This window comes from Ips typographus, linkage group LG2, assembly GCF_016097725.1.
Source record: "Ips typographus isolate SLU linkage group LG2, UJ_Ityp_2.0, whole genome shotgun sequence".
Taxonomy (NCBI): Eukaryota; Metazoa; Arthropoda; class Insecta; order Coleoptera; family Curculionidae; genus Ips; species Ips typographus.
This window is the reverse complement of record NC_138423.1, coordinates 16,040,724-16,058,530: the sequence shown is the minus strand read 5'-3', so window position 1 is coordinate 16,058,530 and position 17,807 is coordinate 16,040,724. Positions and strand designations below refer to the sequence as shown.

The window sequence follows — 17,807 nt, the reverse complement described above, 5'->3', positions numbered from 1 at the left end:
CTCTCCGGCCGGGAATCGAACCCGGGTCTCCCGCGTGACAGGCGGGGATACTGACCACTATACTACCGAAGACTTGGAAATAGTTTGATATTTCAAGTTTATAATAAGCAGCAGAAAACGTTTAGGCGTATTTTCGCGAAAGTGTTAGTCAAACTTTTGGCTACGACAGAAGCGGTAAGCGGCGGGAGCTCTGCCGCTTACCGCTCAGATATGTATCCTAGTAGAAGGCAATAAATCGGCCTATGCACGTCATTGACGTTTAACGCGCCACGTTGCCAGATGTTTAGTTTTTTTCATTAAAACCCGAACCTTACATAAATTTTGTTTTTATTTACTTCTTATATACAAGTTGACAGACGCAGTTTTTTAACAGAAAATTTTGAATAACAATATTAGTCAATATTGAGTTTTTTTTTGTCTCTCTCTGTAAGCAGTTTTAGTCAAGTCATCAACAATAAAAACAAAAACGGGAAACAGTCAACTAGCAATCTGGCAACAACGCATACTACTCGTTAAACGTCGAGATCGAGAAGGTCACGTTTGTGTCAGAATTGCGTTCAGTTAATAAGTGCGTGTTAGAAAGAGAGCGCAACAGGTCGCAACTAATCGCTAAGCAATAGGAATGCATTTTCAAAACGTCAAACTCACTGATGACGTGCATCGCTCCCATTAGTGCCCTGGACCCTGGTATTCTTTAAATTTCAATCCGAGTGTTTATACAATTACCCCTTTCATTGCCTTTCATCAGATATGATGACTGAAAACAAAAGATATACTTTACGAAAATTACGATTAAAAGATATAATCGACGTTTCGTTTTTAAGTTCTTGATTATATTTTGTTTTTTACCAGCTTAACCTCACTCTTGTGATCTTGTCAAATCGGTAAACAACTGAAACACTGTCAATTCTCAATCAATATGTTTCTGTCCTTTGCTAACCTTAAAAACACACTGATGTCATGTTGCCGAATGCTCTCGTAAAAAAGGATAAAACAATTTTCTTTCACTGACACGAAGCAATACTGGGGGCGATTGCTTCATCTATTGGTAGCAAAAAACCGAAACAGCTTTTAAAAATGCTCTATACCCAAACTTTACAATATGTCTGGCTTAAAACAAAACAAAACTTTTTAAATCATAAGAAATCTGGAACGTTCAAGCTGGCAACCGCGCAATATCAATGAAAACGTTTGGAACTAATCTAAGCACCGCCCTCTGTACAAGAAAGCCAAGAAGGTGCATGCCAAAAATTCCAATATGGCCGAAATAGTGGTTGACAGTTTGCATTTGTTTGTATTGTGGAAATTGAGTTTTTCGATGATTAAATTAATGTTTAAGGTTTCAAATCAAGACTTGGGATTACTTGCCAAAATAATTTTTGTTTGCTATTATATATTGTTGTTTATATGTTTCTTGTTCTAGTGAAAGTGTAGTTTGTGTTCATTTTATTGTGTTATCACTATTGTTATTGTTCCTTCATTGTTCTATAATTTGTTGTTGTTTTTTTAACTTAAATTCTATTGCCTCTACAATATGCCGTTCACTTGTTGTTTGCCAAATTGTAAAAGCAATTTGGTGAAAGGCCCAAAAGTGTCAGTCTTTTACTTTCCAAAAGACCCTGCTCGAACCCAACAGTGGTTGAAAGCTTTGAACTGGAATGATTTTACTCCAACACAATACTCAGTGGTAAGTACAATATGCTTTCTCATTCAGTAAACTTATTGCCTCTTACATACATAGGTATGTGAGTTACATTTTGAGGCCGCCTGCATTTTGAGAGCAACAAAGGTTTACTCTGAAGAAACAGGACATTTACATTGGCACATTTGGCACATTTACATTTTAAAAGAAAGGTCTTGATAATAATATAAAACCCATTTACCAGTTTTGCTTACCTAGCTTCAAGGATTTCCAAATTTTCTTTGATTGAGCAGTTTTCACATTAGTTTGTTGTACTTTCCAGGACAAAGGGTTCTAACCAAACTTGCTTTGGCTGGACTTTATTGGGTATAAAAAGCCATATCTATACATATCTGGATCAGGAATGAAGCGTTCTTTGATTTTTCACTCACAACTTCTAATCAACTACACGAAAAAATAAAAAAAAACATATTTTCTACTGCATCTGCATAGGTTTGTGTACAAAACGAAAACCGCTAACGCCGCCATTAAAAGTGACAGTCTAGGCTTTCTTGTACAGAGGGCGGTGATCTAAAAGTCGACCCCAGTCACCAGTCGATAATTCAGCAGAACTAGGTTCAAACTGCTTTTTTACAACCGGGCCTAACAGAACTTTGGCTTCAGGTTAACCCATTATACAAGTATTTATATATATCAGTGTAACTCATATTAAGTTATAGTATAACATTGTAACATCAATAAAAAAAAATATGACTATAGGGTTATTAAATCAATAGGATTTGTGCATTTCCCATTTACCTGTTTTCAGCAGATATCGGTTCTCTTAAATGGGTTGATTGTTTCTGTATGTCATTTTTAATAAGATCGAGAAGTTTGACAAAACAGGCATTGTCCATTCGTAAAAAGTTCCTATAATGATGAGGATCCTCCAACAATAGTTCATTGTGCAGCAAACTCAGAATTAACAATCATTTATGTCATTTTTTTGTCAAGCGTCAAAATAATTCGATCATATCTGAGAGCATTTATGGGATAGTGTAAAACAGAAAAATTGTCAACCCCAGATCAGTCCCATCCCAGAATCATCACAATTGTGTGCCTATTTCTTACACCAGATCTGGTACATGAAATAGGATAGTCTAAAACGGGCTTAAGACATGAGTGAATTTCAATCTGACGTGACCATTTATTGCTGCCACTTCGGCTGAGATGAAGAGTACTAAGAATATTTAAATTTTTAAAGCGGCATTTTAATGAATTGCTCAACTTTGCCCCAAATTAAAAACTTTGTCGTATTTCTTAACCGAGATCCCCATGGTGATGATCCTCTACAGGTAGCTTGACAGTTAACGTGTTATTCGTTCGAATCCCACCAGAAGAAAAAGATTACTTACCTTTATTATTTCTTCTTTAAAATATGAAACCATTTATGATTTACTTTATTATAAATAATATATTACTTTAATAAAAGTACAAGTTGAAATTTACTAATCTAACAGCGGACGCAGACATTCTGACAACTTTAAAAAACAAGATCTAGTAATCCGGGTGCTGCGCGATTTGCTGTCATAATTAATAACTATGTCTAACACCTATAGAATACGACATCTATGTATGTGCTTAACTAAGAATAACTAGCCTCTAGTTTCAGTCCTATGGCGCAAACCGACAATTGAAATCATTTGAAATTAAACAAACCGGGATAAAAATACAAGTATAACCTAATAGGAATGAAACCGCAGGCCCTACACGACAATCTTAACTATAATAACATGTTCATTATAAAAGATATCATAAAAGCTTTTTTTTTTATTTTATGTACATACCGTACATTATAACTTTTATTTACAAAAAAAAAAACAATGTAGTCCAAATTCAATAATAATAATAATATTTTATTCAAGTAGCAAACTGTCAAACAGTGGTTTAAACGATTTATAAGGTAAAGTCTAAACTCGGTAGATAATTTAGCATCCTAACATTTTGATGATAATTTTATCACATAAACAACTATTAGTCCACATTAATTGGATCCCAAAAACAACCTTCAGTCACTTGTCAGGTCATGTCAACAAAGGCAATCAGCTATTTTATCTTGAAAAACGGGTAAAAAAAATATTACCCTCTATTTAATTATTTAATTTGTTTTTGTGATTATTCTAAATACTTTTTATGAATAATGTCATATACCGGGTGTCCGTAGATAGTAGATTAGACGTTTACTGAACACGGGTCAAAGGGTAGTTCTCAAAATGGATGCATTAGTAAGCAGTTATGATGATTCTAAAACATTTTCAGATCAAAAAGTATGCCAATTTTGCTGTTTTTGATAGATTGGTATTTTGGAAACCTCAATAAGTTTCTAATAAAGCCCGTTGAACATCTCCTATACGTTTTCAATTAAAGTTTTTTTGTTTACTTATGAATGAGAGCATTGGATAATCTGTGCTTACACAGCGACCGATTTGCAACTAAGATATTATTTTGACATTCTTTATAATTATTTCGTACGTAAATAAGGAGAGTTATACTTTTTACATCTAATCATAAATCTTCAATTAGTGTAGTTGGTGTAATAGTATTAAATCTTCAGAATATCAGCTGAAAAAACATGTTGAGAAGCTTTGACGTGAATGAGATAAGAAGTTTTCTTTCCTGATGTGTCCAATGCGTAAGATTGTTTAGTAGTTTCATTACCTGGCTTAATGTGAAACAATGACAAGCCTGAACAAGGTAAAAATAGGATATTTGACTTCTATTGTTAAAAATAATATATACAGGGTTATTCTTCGAGTAAAAAAGAACAAGTATCAGGAGGTTATAACAATATACCCCGTTTGTGCATTAAGCGACCAAGACGGAAGTCGCCATCTTTGTCCCCCACATTCGCCTACTGCGCACTTGAATTTGAAACTTCTAAGTTAGTCGTAAAACAGTTTTTTTTATATTTGGTGGTATGCGAAGTTAGCTAAAAACCGCAAAAATTTATTGTTTTTGTTTATTTTGCTTTTCGGTCCGTTAAAGGATAATTTTTGCAAACTTAAATTAGTTGAATTATTATTGACGAGTAGATTTGTGAATAGTGGGCAACAGCAGATTGATTATCGTCATTGATTTTCTGACAGTGCCAACCGGAAATTTAGGGCTGCCATACTGAACGATTTTTGTCTCCCACTTTGGTTGCTATTGCTCCTTCCTGCTATATTTTTTTAATCATTGGGGTTATTCACGTTTGGGGGTATCTTTTAAAAATATTTTCAAGATGTACCGGTTGTCCCAAATGCAGAAAAATCAATCTATGTTGAAAATAAAAGGTAATTTCATTGATGTTTGATAGGTCTAAATTTTACAGTTTCTCAGATATTCCTTAATTTGTAAAAATGTAGAACAAATATTAACATTTAAACATTCAACCTTCCTTTGAGATTTATTGACCAAAATTGGTTTGGGCGCTGATAACAGATTAAGTTTCATGATCCAAAAGCGATAAATTGTCTAGCTCATATAGGAAGTCTCAAAAAATTTACTCAAAAACTTAAATTTTTAAGTAGTATAAACTTGTCAAAATCAGATGGACCCACACCTATTTTACCCCACCAATTACATATCTATCGTTCTAAGTAAAGCTTAGAATAAAATAGTGGCTTAATACTTTTTAAATTTGCTATACAAGTTAGAAAAATAATTCATAAAAATGTTTAAAACGGCGACCATTCGATTACAAACACAAACATACCTACAAGATTTTTGAATCCTTCAGCAACATTATTAAGTATCTTAATGGATATACTCCTAAAAATTTCGCTAATACGCTATTTAAACTGTCATTTAAAACAGTTTGAATCTGTGGTAATTTCTCAAGAGAATCAAAAATCACTCAAAATCGGTGCGAGTTCGAGAAATGTTGACTTTCCAAGAAAACGCGAACAGTTATAATAGGAGACCTCAATAATTTTCGATAGATAATTAAATTTTGCATCTACTTTAACCATAAAATAGGTGGTGTTCAATTTGATTTTGACAAGTTATTAAAGTTTAAAGGTTGCAATTATTGGGTAAAAATTTTGAGACATCCTGTATGAGCTAGACAATTTCTCACCCATGGATCCTAAAACTTGATCATTTAGCAGTTTCCAAGCCAATTTTGATTAATACAAATCGAACAGAGGTTGAGTGATTAAACCTTAAATTTTGTTCTAAATTTTTACAAAATAACGAATATCTGAGAAACTGTAAAGTTTAAATGTAGGTACCAAACCTCAATTCCATACTCAAACCTAGATATTCCATTTGAAAAAATATAACCTTGATACTTTTTCTGCATTTGGGTACATCTTGAAAATATTTTTAAAAGATACCTCCAATAGGTCTATACCATCCCAGAATCAAAACTTTGTTGAAAGTGAATACTTTAGTCACACTTTTCCGTGTCGAATAACGTGAATAACCCTGTATAATCCAGTAAAAACTATAATTTTTTTAATTTAGATATGTCAATGCATCATACCCTATGGGACTATAGTTGACAATATTAACAAAATTACTGCAAGATGTAAAAAAATCAGATTTCATTAAAAAAAAAAGCCCATTCAATTGATCTTTTAAAAGAACAATCTTATAACAGTTAAAAAAAAACAATAACCGAGTTTAGAACTTTTTGTGTCCCAAAACTAACAAAACCCACATCAACGCAATTTAAAAAATTTACAATTATTTACAATAACGGCAACGGACTTACATTATCAGTCGTCGAATCGCGGTCGTTTCTCGTCCGAGCCTTCCGAGTCATCGTCGCTGTGCCGTTTCAGGTCGCTCAAACTGGCCACAATCGGAGGTTGAAGTGGAATTTCGTTGGAATTCTCGCTGTTGATTGAAAGCGTTTCCGGTTCCGGTATCGAAGACAAATCGCTCGAAATTTCTTCTTCCTTGGGCGCCAGACTGGACAGATCGAACATGTCTGGAGGTGGTTCGCTTAGCGAACTGCACATTTCGCCACCGAGTGTCGATAAGCCTTCGTCAACTATGTCGCGTTGCAGTGATTTTGGAGAAGATCTAAAATACAGGAAATTCACTGTCAAAAAACAATGTTTTATACTTTTCATTTTATTTATTCTTAGTAACGTAAAGACAGCAAAAACAACAGTAACTTACCTTGGCAGCTTTGATGAACCGATACTGGAACCGCTATCTTCGACCACATCTTCGGAAAGCATTGGCAGTGACTCAATATTGCCAAAAGCACTTGTTTTGTTATCTTCTTTAGACGCGTCTATCGTGTCTAGCAATGGTAGACTCTCAAAGTTTGCACTGAAGTTACTTGAACTATCCTTATCTAATAGAACCTTGTCGCTACTGGGAGAAGTCACGTTACGATGCTGAAACATTTAAGTTAATTAAAGTAAAAGTTGAAACTCTGACACCAATAGCAACCGCATATGTTCACCGTAGGCATTTACGAATATTCTACCGGTAGATATCTGTTTAACCTATAGCGTTCGAAAATTGTTTTTGGTAACTGCTATTGCCGTTCTGAAATTTTACCCATATACCGAAAATATGTACCCGGTTTATGATTTATGGATCGAGAAGTTCCGTTGGTGAATTAAGAAAAAAGTGACTTTTGACAGGTTTTTCCTTAAAATTTAGAATCATAACCTCAAAAATTAGTTTATGGTTGTCGGTTTGTTCCACAGTTTAGCTAGCTTATGAGGATGACCTGTTAAATTAAAATGGATATTGAAATATGTTCTGTTTGCGAGATGGAGGGAGAGTATGCCGATATTATAAAACATTTTAACAATGAACATCTGGATGCCAGATGTCAAAGACATATCAGGTTTAGGAATACCAATCGCGTTCTAAAATTCTTTCCACCGTAATGAACCAGATCCTTAAAAGTTGTGGTAAACGGTGGAATTAGTAGGTATCATTTTCGTAAATGCCTCGTGAATGCACCCGGTGTATTCAAAATTTTGTCGTTACGTCAGCATCAACAGCCTATTTGACGTTAAGGCCGAGTTTACCCAACTGCTTAATTCTTAATAGCTAATTCTTTATTGTTAATACTTATTTCGTATTTCTTAATCGTTAATTCTTTATTAAAAAGTCGATTATGCAGATTCTTTAATTCTTAAAAATTATGACTAGTACAGAATGACATTTTTTTTTTTTTTTTTTAACTTTCTTTATGGCATTCACCACTAGGGTATTCAGCCAGGCCAAGTTAGGTTAGGTCGAGGGTGGCCTACGCCACGTCAGAGCTTAAGCTCCTCCTCTTAGGTCTGACCAAGAAGTCAGCAAGACAACACAACAAAGGCTTCAAACTCCTCCATCCGAGCTCCTCCAAAGGTGTGACAGCTCCCCCAGAGCCCGGAAGCGCGAAGAGTTTTTTTCCTTGAAACACTTAAAGGCACGATCCGAGCAAAAGATGTAGTCCTTCCTCGTGGAAACTATAACCGTCACTGTCACATCCACGTGGTCTTCTCCTAGGTTTTCACCCTTTCCACCTCCTGGAAGTGCACCGCACAAGACAATTCCCCGTAGACTTTTAGGAATCGACATTTCCACTTAGAGCTCCCACCATCTCCACTCGACCGGCTGCGGAGTTCGGTCGTCAACTTCAAACTTCTCTGTACACCGTTTCAAGAAACGTGGTTTCTTAGCGACACAAAATGGCGCCCACGAAACAGACGTGCGATACGTTTCAAGTTGAAAACCGGACTCCCAGAATGACATTTGAAAGTTAAAAACAAAAAGTAAGGTTAAACTAAATGAAAACAAATTTGTCAGGTTTGTTTTATTGAAGTGATTATTTATAACATTAAATTCTCCCGATTATTTCCTTCCTATCAATTTTGACCAATCGCTATCAAGAATTAGTATAACAAATGTAAATTTTAAGTGGAAAAATCACTTAACAACTGTCAACTTAGCTGTCAGCAGTTTTTCCGGAAAAAAATTCGAAAAAATTGCACACTCCTCACAGCAACATAAAGAATAGTGTTACCCTTTCTAGCTTGAAAGTTATTGTTCTTATTAATTATTGTTCTTATTGTTTTAATTAAAATGAAATGTTTATTTAACTCAGGAAATAATCTTACCAAATATCCCTCGGGCATCTAATTTTTCCCGCGGAAAAATTGGAATACTCGTTTCTAAGTAATTTGTTTTAACAAATAGCATGAGCGAGAGTGGTTTTAAAAATTCGACTCGGATGATTTTTAAAACCACTCGCGCTCATGCTATTTGTTAAAACAAATTACTTAGAAACTCGTTTTTCCGAAAAAATTTAATGCACTAGGGATATTACCCCCGAAAAAAGCAACAGCATTAGAGTTATCCGCTATGTTTTTAATGCATATTTGTGGAGTTAGGGCAATACTTCATAAATCCAGGAAAAGAAACAGAAGGTTTGGGGTCCGGCCTATTAATCTGAAAAACTGAAGGGCTATATGCTACTATGGTTAGGAATACGCTCAAATTGGAGTGGGACCAGCACCAATTTTTTAAATACATAAGGATCACACAAGAACAGTTTGTGTATTTATATTCATTAGTTGGTTCCCAACTGAAGAAAGATCCTAAAAAGTTGCATAATCTAAATATGCTAATCGGAATAAACAATCACACACCCACAAAGTTAATAAATCATTTTCATCAAATATTTTCATAAGTTTCCCCCGGCAAAAACTCCAAATCAAGGCATGCGCAAAAAAATATTTTTTTCCTTAAAAAGTTAAAGTTGGGAGCTCTCAAGGCCTTGCATTACTAACTAAAATTATGAATTAAGGATTCAGAACTTGTGTACACAGCACCATTAAACTAACAGGGTTTTAACTCCATAAGGATTAAGAAATAAGAATTAAGAATAAAGAAGTTGGGTAAACCCAGCCTAACACTAATGACAGAACTAAAAATAACCCTGTTCAAACAATAATCCCCATTAATTAAAATGAATACCCTCATTAATTTAATGCTTGTTTCCGTAACACTTCCAAGTCGATTTTATGTACAACTTAAGCTAAATTGATAGATCAGATGCAAAATAACATAGTCTAAACTAAACTTAGCCAATGTTGACAAAACCGGCACAAGCCTAACTTAAGTTAAGTTTGGTTCAGATTGTGACAATACAAGTCAAAATAGTTACAGTCTGGACTACACTTAACTTAAGTTTTGTTCAAAGTCCGGCGGTACAAATGGCGGTAAATAAATGATCAAACTCAAATTATTCATTACGTTTCGTTTATTTTTAGTTTTGTTTGTCAAACTGTAAAAATTCAAATTGTATTTAAAAATGCTCAGACGACAAATAATTTTATCTACCAAAGTTCAAATTAAATAGAAAATTTTTAAAATACAGTCAAAAAAGTCACGTGACACAACCTTTCTGAGACACACAAATTAAATCTGTCAAAGTTCAAATTGATAAAGAAATTGAGTTTAAAACAGTTGTGATCCTGATAAATACAATTTTAAATGTAAAAGTCTGGCAAAACGTTAAATTTGTCAAATTCTCAAAAATACAGTTTTGAACTTGAAAATTGTCTGAGACGTCAAATTGAAGCTGTCTGTATCAAATTGAAATTGAAAACAATTCAGTTTTAAAATTATTAAAGCTAACTACCAAATGTTGCAGAACAACCAATTTAAACTGTCAAAATTGTCACGTGACCCTAAAAAAAATTTGAATTTGCAACTATTAAAGTTCAAATGTCAACAGGATCAAAAAATTTATGTTAAAAAATAGTCAAAACAGTTATGTGACCCTAATAAATACAGTTTTGACCTTTAAAATTGTCTCAGATCAAATTAAAGCTGTCAAAATTGAAAAGAATTCAGTTTTAAAATTAAAAGCAGTCCTGTGACCATAAAAAAAAATCTATTTGCAACTGTCCAAGTTCAAATAATGTTATCAGGAGAAGTAATTGATGTTTAAAAATAGTTAAAATAGGAGTCATTGACTACGTTTATTGAATCCGCTTATTCAATCCAATCAAGTAAACTACCATAAAACCTTTGATATAAACAACGCGGATTAACAATTTCGATTGACTAGCCAATCCTAAAAAAATAGCAGAATTAAAATGCTCTATCCGATTGAAACGTGACGTCCATGCCATGGATGTCCGATGTAAACAGGATTGACTTGACATTGACACATTAATTTAACGTTCAGGTTGTTATTTTTTATTTGAAGCGTGTACTATTAAGCTTGTCGCCCATTAGTCTGTAAAGTTAATCAAATTCTCGTACTATTTACATAAAATGGTGTTTTTGACTCAGAAAAAATGTTGTAATAGTAGTAATTCTGTAAATCATTGAATTGGTCTTTATGAGTACTCTTAAAATCTGAAGTAATATACCGGGTATTAGGTTTGAAATAAGAAATTTGATATACTTTGTGACTGACCCTGTATACTTGTGAACCTCATTTCACCCTCATTACTATAACAATATACAAATTTTGAGAAAAATAAAATTAGTTCGTAGTTTTCAAGATATTTGCAATATTCCAGACTTTTTGGACACCCTGTATTGTAACAGTTTTGTAAAGATATAATTGTAACTTTTCTCATCTATTTTAAGCGGCGTATAATTAAGTTTATCTCTGTCAAACAACAGCTGCATAATTGCTGCTTTTTCTTGATCATTTTCACACCAAAACACCTTTCACACAAATACTATTTTTTCCACAATTAAAATTATTCTTTATACATATTTGAGATGTGCTGTTTCTGCGAACAGTCAAACCAAATACGTGTTAATATCATCTTATGTCCCACAAAATTAGTGATACATATCATTAGTGTATCTTTAACATGTGTAGACAGTGAAATATATAAAATAAACTTACCTCAATCACATCTTCCGTAAGGAGAGGCATACTACCGTTAAAAGATTTCTGCGACAATCCGACGGATTCTTCTATCGTCGTTAAGGCGTAAGGAAATGACGGACTGTTAATATCCTGACTCGAACTGTTGTCCGGTATAGGCAAAGACAATTCCATGAGGGTAGGTTGGTGAGCCACAGTTTGTGAAATATTTGGATCCGTTATTGTAATGGGCAAATCGACGTTTTTAGGTACCTGAATGAATGATATTTCAAACTGTTGTGCGATGTGAATACAAATAATAATTCACATTACTAACCTGTCCCAATACATCAGCTTCGTCATCGATTTTCTTACTATTCGTACTGGGCAGTTCTAAGGGTGTCATGATGGGGGAACTTAGTGTTAAGCTCGTCTCCAACACATTGCCAACTTGCATGGGAAACAATCCAGCACTAGTGCCAGGACTAAGCTGAGCAGAAGAGATTCCCTTCACAATCGATTGGTTAATGACAGCTTGTTCAGTCGATTGAAACACGTCCGTGTTTGCCAAGGCGGCGGCCAAAATATCCTGATTGGGTTTGTGCGATGTTAGCAACTAGAAATCCAAGAAAAAAGTGTGGTTCAGTTTACTCTTAATAATGAAAATTATACACTTTTCTGACAAAACTGTTGAATAAAATACACGAATCCAAACTAATAGAGCTGTAAACACTTATACTAGAAACCCTACCTCTGAATCAGTTAAACCAAGATCAGACTGCGAGTCCGTATTGGTCCTGATTAAAATTTGTTGGCCGTCAGTCTGAATTAAAACGCTGCCACCTTCCGCCTTTGCCAGAATACCGGCCAAGTCAGTTGAACCATCCGACAGAGATTCCAGGAATTTTTGGGTGGCTACAGGATCTCCTGTCACTATTAGTTGTTGGCCTCCAGCATCTACAATTTTGTTTTTCTTAATAACATTCATTTGGGAAAACTCCAGGACGTTACTAAAGTATTTTTTCAAGGTTAGTTTGATAATACAAACAGAAATTTGCTATCGTCTTTGTTATTAAGGCACTTTTTACATAGATTACGATTCTGTAAATGTTACTTTTATTGATTTACTTTTTTGAGTTATAAACTCAACTATTTTCTTAAATAAGAGTCTTAATTTACTTTTACTCCATCAGAAAGGCTTTTTTTATTTTATGAATTTTGATAAAAACTTTTCGTAAACTTGGCTTGACAATGAAGTAACATTCGCATATCTGAATAATTTTCAAAACTAGAAGTAATTGCACAATCAAATGTAATCTTAACTTTATTCGATAAAGCTTAATCAAAAAGCAAGAAGAACATTCTCTAAATTTAAGTAAATTGATAGTTAAACAAGATTTATGAACTAAAGATTACATAAAAGAAAATAGTTATTCTCTGTTCAGTGACTTCTGACTGTTGCCTCACATCCCTTATCTCATTTCATTAAAAGAAGATCAAATAAAAATGTGTGTTTGATAACACCATACTACCAGCTGTTGTCAGTTTGACAGTTCAATTAATGTCAGGTTATTTAGACGTTTTTATCAGTTTCGTAAATAAACAGCGTGACTCGTTTTATACAGGGTATTCCAAATGTTTCGAAACGGTTTACCTTTTTCTATCTAAAAATCTATCTCTTGATGGTCATTTTGAATTTTTACGGCCTAGGTCTTTGGACCAGCGACATCCATCACCATTTTTACTAATGGATCGGTAATGATTTTAATCAATTTTTTTGTTCTTTCAAAATTCCTTGGATCAGCAAATAAAGTTTGGTAAAGTTTTATTCAGGCAGTTTCAAGAAATCTGAGTTTAAACTTTGAGCAAAGAAAAACCGGTTTCATTGTTGACTAGAATACCTGATAACGTCAAATTAGAAGGGTGAATTGAGTTGAGAAATGTATACGGTAGATGGAGATGTGAACGTCTGCTGTCATCGTATCTGACCATCACGAGTAATGTTACTCCTTCTCTTTTATGTAATTGAACCATTTTCTATTCAATTTGTAATGTAACTTGAGACACACATTATAAATGTTTGACACGAAATGTCAAGATAATTTGAAGGATCAAAAAGTCATCCCTAATCCACCTTCTGATTAGATATTAACAGGTTTTTTAGTCAACGATAAACCTGTTGTTTTTTCTTCATAATTTAAACTCAGATTTATCAAAACTGGCTGGATAAAACGTTGTTAAACCTTAACTGCTGATTATAAAAATTTTGGTAGAACGTAAAAATTGATTAAAATCATAACCGATCCATTAAAAACAATGGTGGTGGATGTCGCTTGTCCAAAGACCCAGGTGCAAAAAATTAGAAATGACCATCAAGAGAGATTTTTTAATATTACGTGATATTTCAAAATTTCATCTTTGTAACTTTAACCTTGTGGAAAATGGAAGACCGTTTCGAACCCTTTGGAATACCCTGTATAGAGCAGGTCTGTGTTCAAAATACTGTTCATGTATAGTGAAAAGGAAGAAATCCTTATATTAAGACCACGACTTTTCATAGACTATTTACAGAAGTAAAATGTCTTGAAAAACTTGCTTGATTTAAATTAGTTGAATTCGCTAGGGCCATTTTGAAAGTGCCAGCGATTTCTAAATGCTACTGGGAATCTTCTAAAAAGTACCAGAGCCCTCTAAGTGTCTTAAACTTTATAGAATTGTTTTAAATTGCTAGAGGCTTGTAGGACAATTTCAAAAGTTCCATAGACCTCTAAATGCTATTACGAATCTTTTAAAAAACGCCAGAAGCCTCTTACCTACCCATATCCGTTTAAAATTGCCAGAGGCTTCTAGGACCATTTTAAAAGTTTCATAGACCTCTAAATGTTACTGAAAGCCTTCTTAAAAATGACAGAGATATCTACAAGTGTTTTAAACCTTGTTAGAATTGTGTTAATTTGCCAGTGGGTATACTTAGTCACTAGGATCATTTCAAAAGTTCCATAGACCTCTAAGTCAGAGTTATTTACAAGTGTCTTAAATTTTCCCAGAATTGTCTTAACTTGCCAGAGGCCTCTAGGACCATTTTGAAAGTCCCATAGACCTCTAAAAGCTATTGAGAATCTTCTAAAAAGCGCCAGATACCTCTACAAGTGTCTTAAACATTCCCATAACTGTTTTAAATTGCCAGAGGCCTCTAGGACCATTTTGAAAGTTCCATAGACCTCTAAATGTTACTGAAAACCTTTTTAAAATGCCAGAGGCCCGTAAAAGTGTATTAAACCTTCCTAGAATTATTTTAAATTTGCTAGAGGCCTCTAGAGAAGGGTACCCTTTTCGCGGAGTATAACAGATGATACATATTGTAAAAGAGATGTTCAAAAGTTGGTCCATCTCTTTTTGTTCAAAAGATGTCTGAAAACAATATTTCTCATTGGTTAAAAATAAATTATGTTATTTACACCAAACATTCATAATAATGAAGTTGCTGGCACTTGTGCAAAATGTGTGCGACATCAAACCTCATGAAAAAATATACCAAAAACGATTTTTAAAATTCATAATAGTTTAGGGAATTTCCATATAAAAATAAGCAAATTAGGCCACACTGTACGCTGATTGCTTAAAGTAATGTTTGGATAAGACGCTAAGTTTCTATGTAAAATGATAATTGTGAGTTCCAGTGGATATATACAACTTATTTGTAATTTGTGGCTGGTGTTCCTTAATTTTGGTGTGTTTATACAATATGTATATTTTTGTGACAATATTAATATGAAATAGTTTTTTCAACTTATTTCAAAGCGGCTTACCTCCAGGAACCACTCCTTCCCCAGCAACAACAGGTTGTTCAACTGCCATGGGAACTTCCGGTGGATTGGGTACTCCCAACACTGGCTTTAATTGACTAGACAGTTGTGGTACGGCCTTTGGTTTTTCAGGTTTTAGTCTTTCTTCCACCTGTGACAAAAATATAGAATACAAAATATTAGAAAAAAAAGATCTCATCTTATATACCTTGTTCTTTTGTGAAACCGGAATAGACGGTTTAGTTTCCACAGTAGGTTTAACTGCGGCTGCTACAGTACCCTGTCCTTGATCCACTTGGAGAACCACATTATTAATATCTCCTCCCAGTCCTAAGCTCGGATCTAACGACATTAAAGCGTCGTTATTTAGAGGCGTTAAGTTGCCAGACTCATCCACAGTCACTAGCATGTAGGATTGCGGTTGACCGTCCACTGTTTCACTTGGTATTGCTGTAAACCACCAAGTTGTGATTAATTGCACTGATGGCAACAAGTAAAAAACCAACTTACCAAGAATTTGTCCCACAGTTACGGTAGTCAAGTTACCTAAGCCGTCTTGGATGACCACTTGACGCACCGGACTTTCTGCCCTTTTGGTTTCCGTTGGTTTATCAGTTTTAGGTGTAGGTATTGCGGTAGGTTTACTAATAGATTTCTGTGCACTGGCAGTTTGTACATGAGTTGCTTGGTCCGTCGTTCTACCAGTAGGAATTCGTAATTGTTCTCGTTTCACTGTAGAAACTTTCGAAACATTTTGTGTTGATTGGCTGGAAACCTAAAAATATTTTAAAAGAACTGTATTAAAATTTTGTTTCACCTATTCTACTAAATTTAAAAACATGGGCTAAAAGGTTTTGTAATGGAACATACACCACAAAATTCATAGTCAAGCAGGGTGTTTATGAAGTAGATGTACAAACAAAAAAAAAGGTTATTTGACTAATTTCAAGTTGGTATAGAAACAACACTTAAAAAATCTTACCTGTGGTATTCGTGATTGGGGAGACAAAGGAGATAAAGCGGGTACTACAGTGTCCTGTTTCTTCTCTCCTTCATCGGAAACTTGAGCCGGCACTTTAGATTTAACCGCCTCAACCTTTTTAATATACGATTTTTTTATTGCTCCCGCCCTATTGCCTGCCGATGTACTGTTAGGAATCGACCTGTAGTTACACAACCATTTAGAAAGTTACTTTGAAAATTATAGAACAAAATTTGGCTACCGATTAGTAAAATTAATAATTTCCGGTGTTTTATTCGCTTGTTGCAGTCTGGCGCTCGCTTTGATGGCTTCTAACTGCTCAGCTACTTGTCGATCCAAGTCAGCGTCGTCAGTACCTTGTATTTTCCTGACCTGATTACAACAACGATAAAGGAAAATCTAACTTAGATGTAAAATAAATGCTTACGGTTTGGCCCAGTTGATTTTTGATTAGGATCGTTTTTTGTGGTTTGGAAGACTTTTGAGCTACTTTCTTGGTGGGAAGAGAACTTTTAGCATTTTTTACTACTGGCATTAAAAGTCCCGTCGCGCTTGTTACTGCCGTCAGTAAACTTGGTGTTATGGTTTTAGGCTGCGTCGATGTCACACCTAACAAAACGTATATTATCGTACTTTCGTATTGTTTCTACGTCTTTCTTATACAGGGTTATTCACGTTATTCGACACGGAAGATTGTGACTAAACTATTCACTTTCAAAAAAGTTTTTTGATTCTGGGATGGATATAGACCTATTGGAGGTATCTTTTAAAAATATCTTCGATGCCCTGGTTGTCCCAAATGCAGAAAAAGTATCAATGTCATGTTTTTTTCAAATGGAACACCTAGTATATTACTTTATTTTCAGAATCTACATTGAAAATAAAAGGTAATTTCATTAAGGTTTGATAGGTCTAAACTTTACAGTTTTTCAGATATTCGTTATGTTGTAAAAATGTAGAACAAATATTAACATTTAAACATTCAACCTTCCTTTTAGTTTTATTGACCAAAATTGGCTTGGGCGCTGATAACAGATTAAGTTTGATGATCCATCCAAAAGTGATAAATTGTCTAGCTTATATAGGAAGTCCCAAAAAATTTACTCAAAAACTAAAATTTTTAAGTAGTATAAACTTGTCAAAATCAAATGGAACCCCACCTATTTTATGGTTAAAGTATATGCAAAATTTAATTACCTATCGAAAATTATTAAGGTTTTATACCGCTAATTGTTAACGTTTTCTTGGAAAATCGACATTTCTTAAACTAGAGCTGACTTTGACTGAGATCACTTTTTGCAATTACATATCTATCGTTCTAATCTAAGTAAAGTTTAGAATAAAATAATAGCTTAATACTTTGTAAATTTGCTATACAAGTTACAAAAATAATTCATAAAAAATGTTTGAAACGGCGATCATTCGACTACAAACAAAAACATACCTACTCTGTTTTTGAATCCTTCAGCAACATTATTAAGTATCTTATTAATGGATATACTCTTAAAAATTTCGCTAATTTGCTATTTAAGATGTCATTTACAACAGTTTGAATCTGTG

General features: G+C 34.0%; 1 protein-coding gene and 1 non-coding gene across 7 annotated transcripts in view; both read right to left on the bottom strand.

Moving 5' to 3' along the window:
* On the bottom strand, positions 1–72 carry TRNAD-GUC (transfer RNA aspartic acid (anticodon GUC)). The gene has a single exon. It is a non-coding gene; the product is annotated as a tRNA-Asp (tRNA).
* A 2,996-nt stretch (positions 73–3,068) lies between these two features.
* LOC145724932 (uncharacterized) overlaps positions 3,069–17,807 on the bottom strand; it is a 35,883-nt gene continuing 21,144 nt past the window's right edge. For 4 of the 6 annotated variants that reach the window (XM_081973425.1, XM_081973428.1, XM_081973429.1 and 1 more), the window contains exons 15-25: positions 16,675–16,856; positions 16,489–16,619; positions 16,248–16,428; positions 15,776–16,040; positions 15,474–15,715; positions 15,269–15,416; positions 12,211–12,416; positions 11,788–12,075; positions 11,499–11,732; positions 6,794–7,017; positions 3,069–6,694 (exon numbers count right to left, since the gene is read on the bottom strand). In XM_081973425.1, coding sequence (XP_081829551.1) covers positions 6,385–6,694; positions 6,794–7,017; positions 11,499–11,732; positions 11,788–12,075; positions 12,211–12,416; positions 15,269–15,416; positions 15,474–15,715; positions 15,776–16,040; positions 16,248–16,428; positions 16,489–16,619; positions 16,675–16,856 — 2,411 coding nt within the window. In that variant the 3' untranslated portion in view covers positions 3,069–6,384. The remainder of the gene's footprint in view (positions 6,695–6,793; positions 7,018–11,498; positions 11,733–11,787; positions 12,076–12,210; positions 12,417–15,268; positions 15,417–15,473; positions 15,716–15,775; positions 16,041–16,247; positions 16,429–16,488; positions 16,620–16,674; positions 16,857–17,807) is intronic. The other 2 variants (XM_081973427.1, XM_081973430.1) reach the window with 2 other exon arrangements.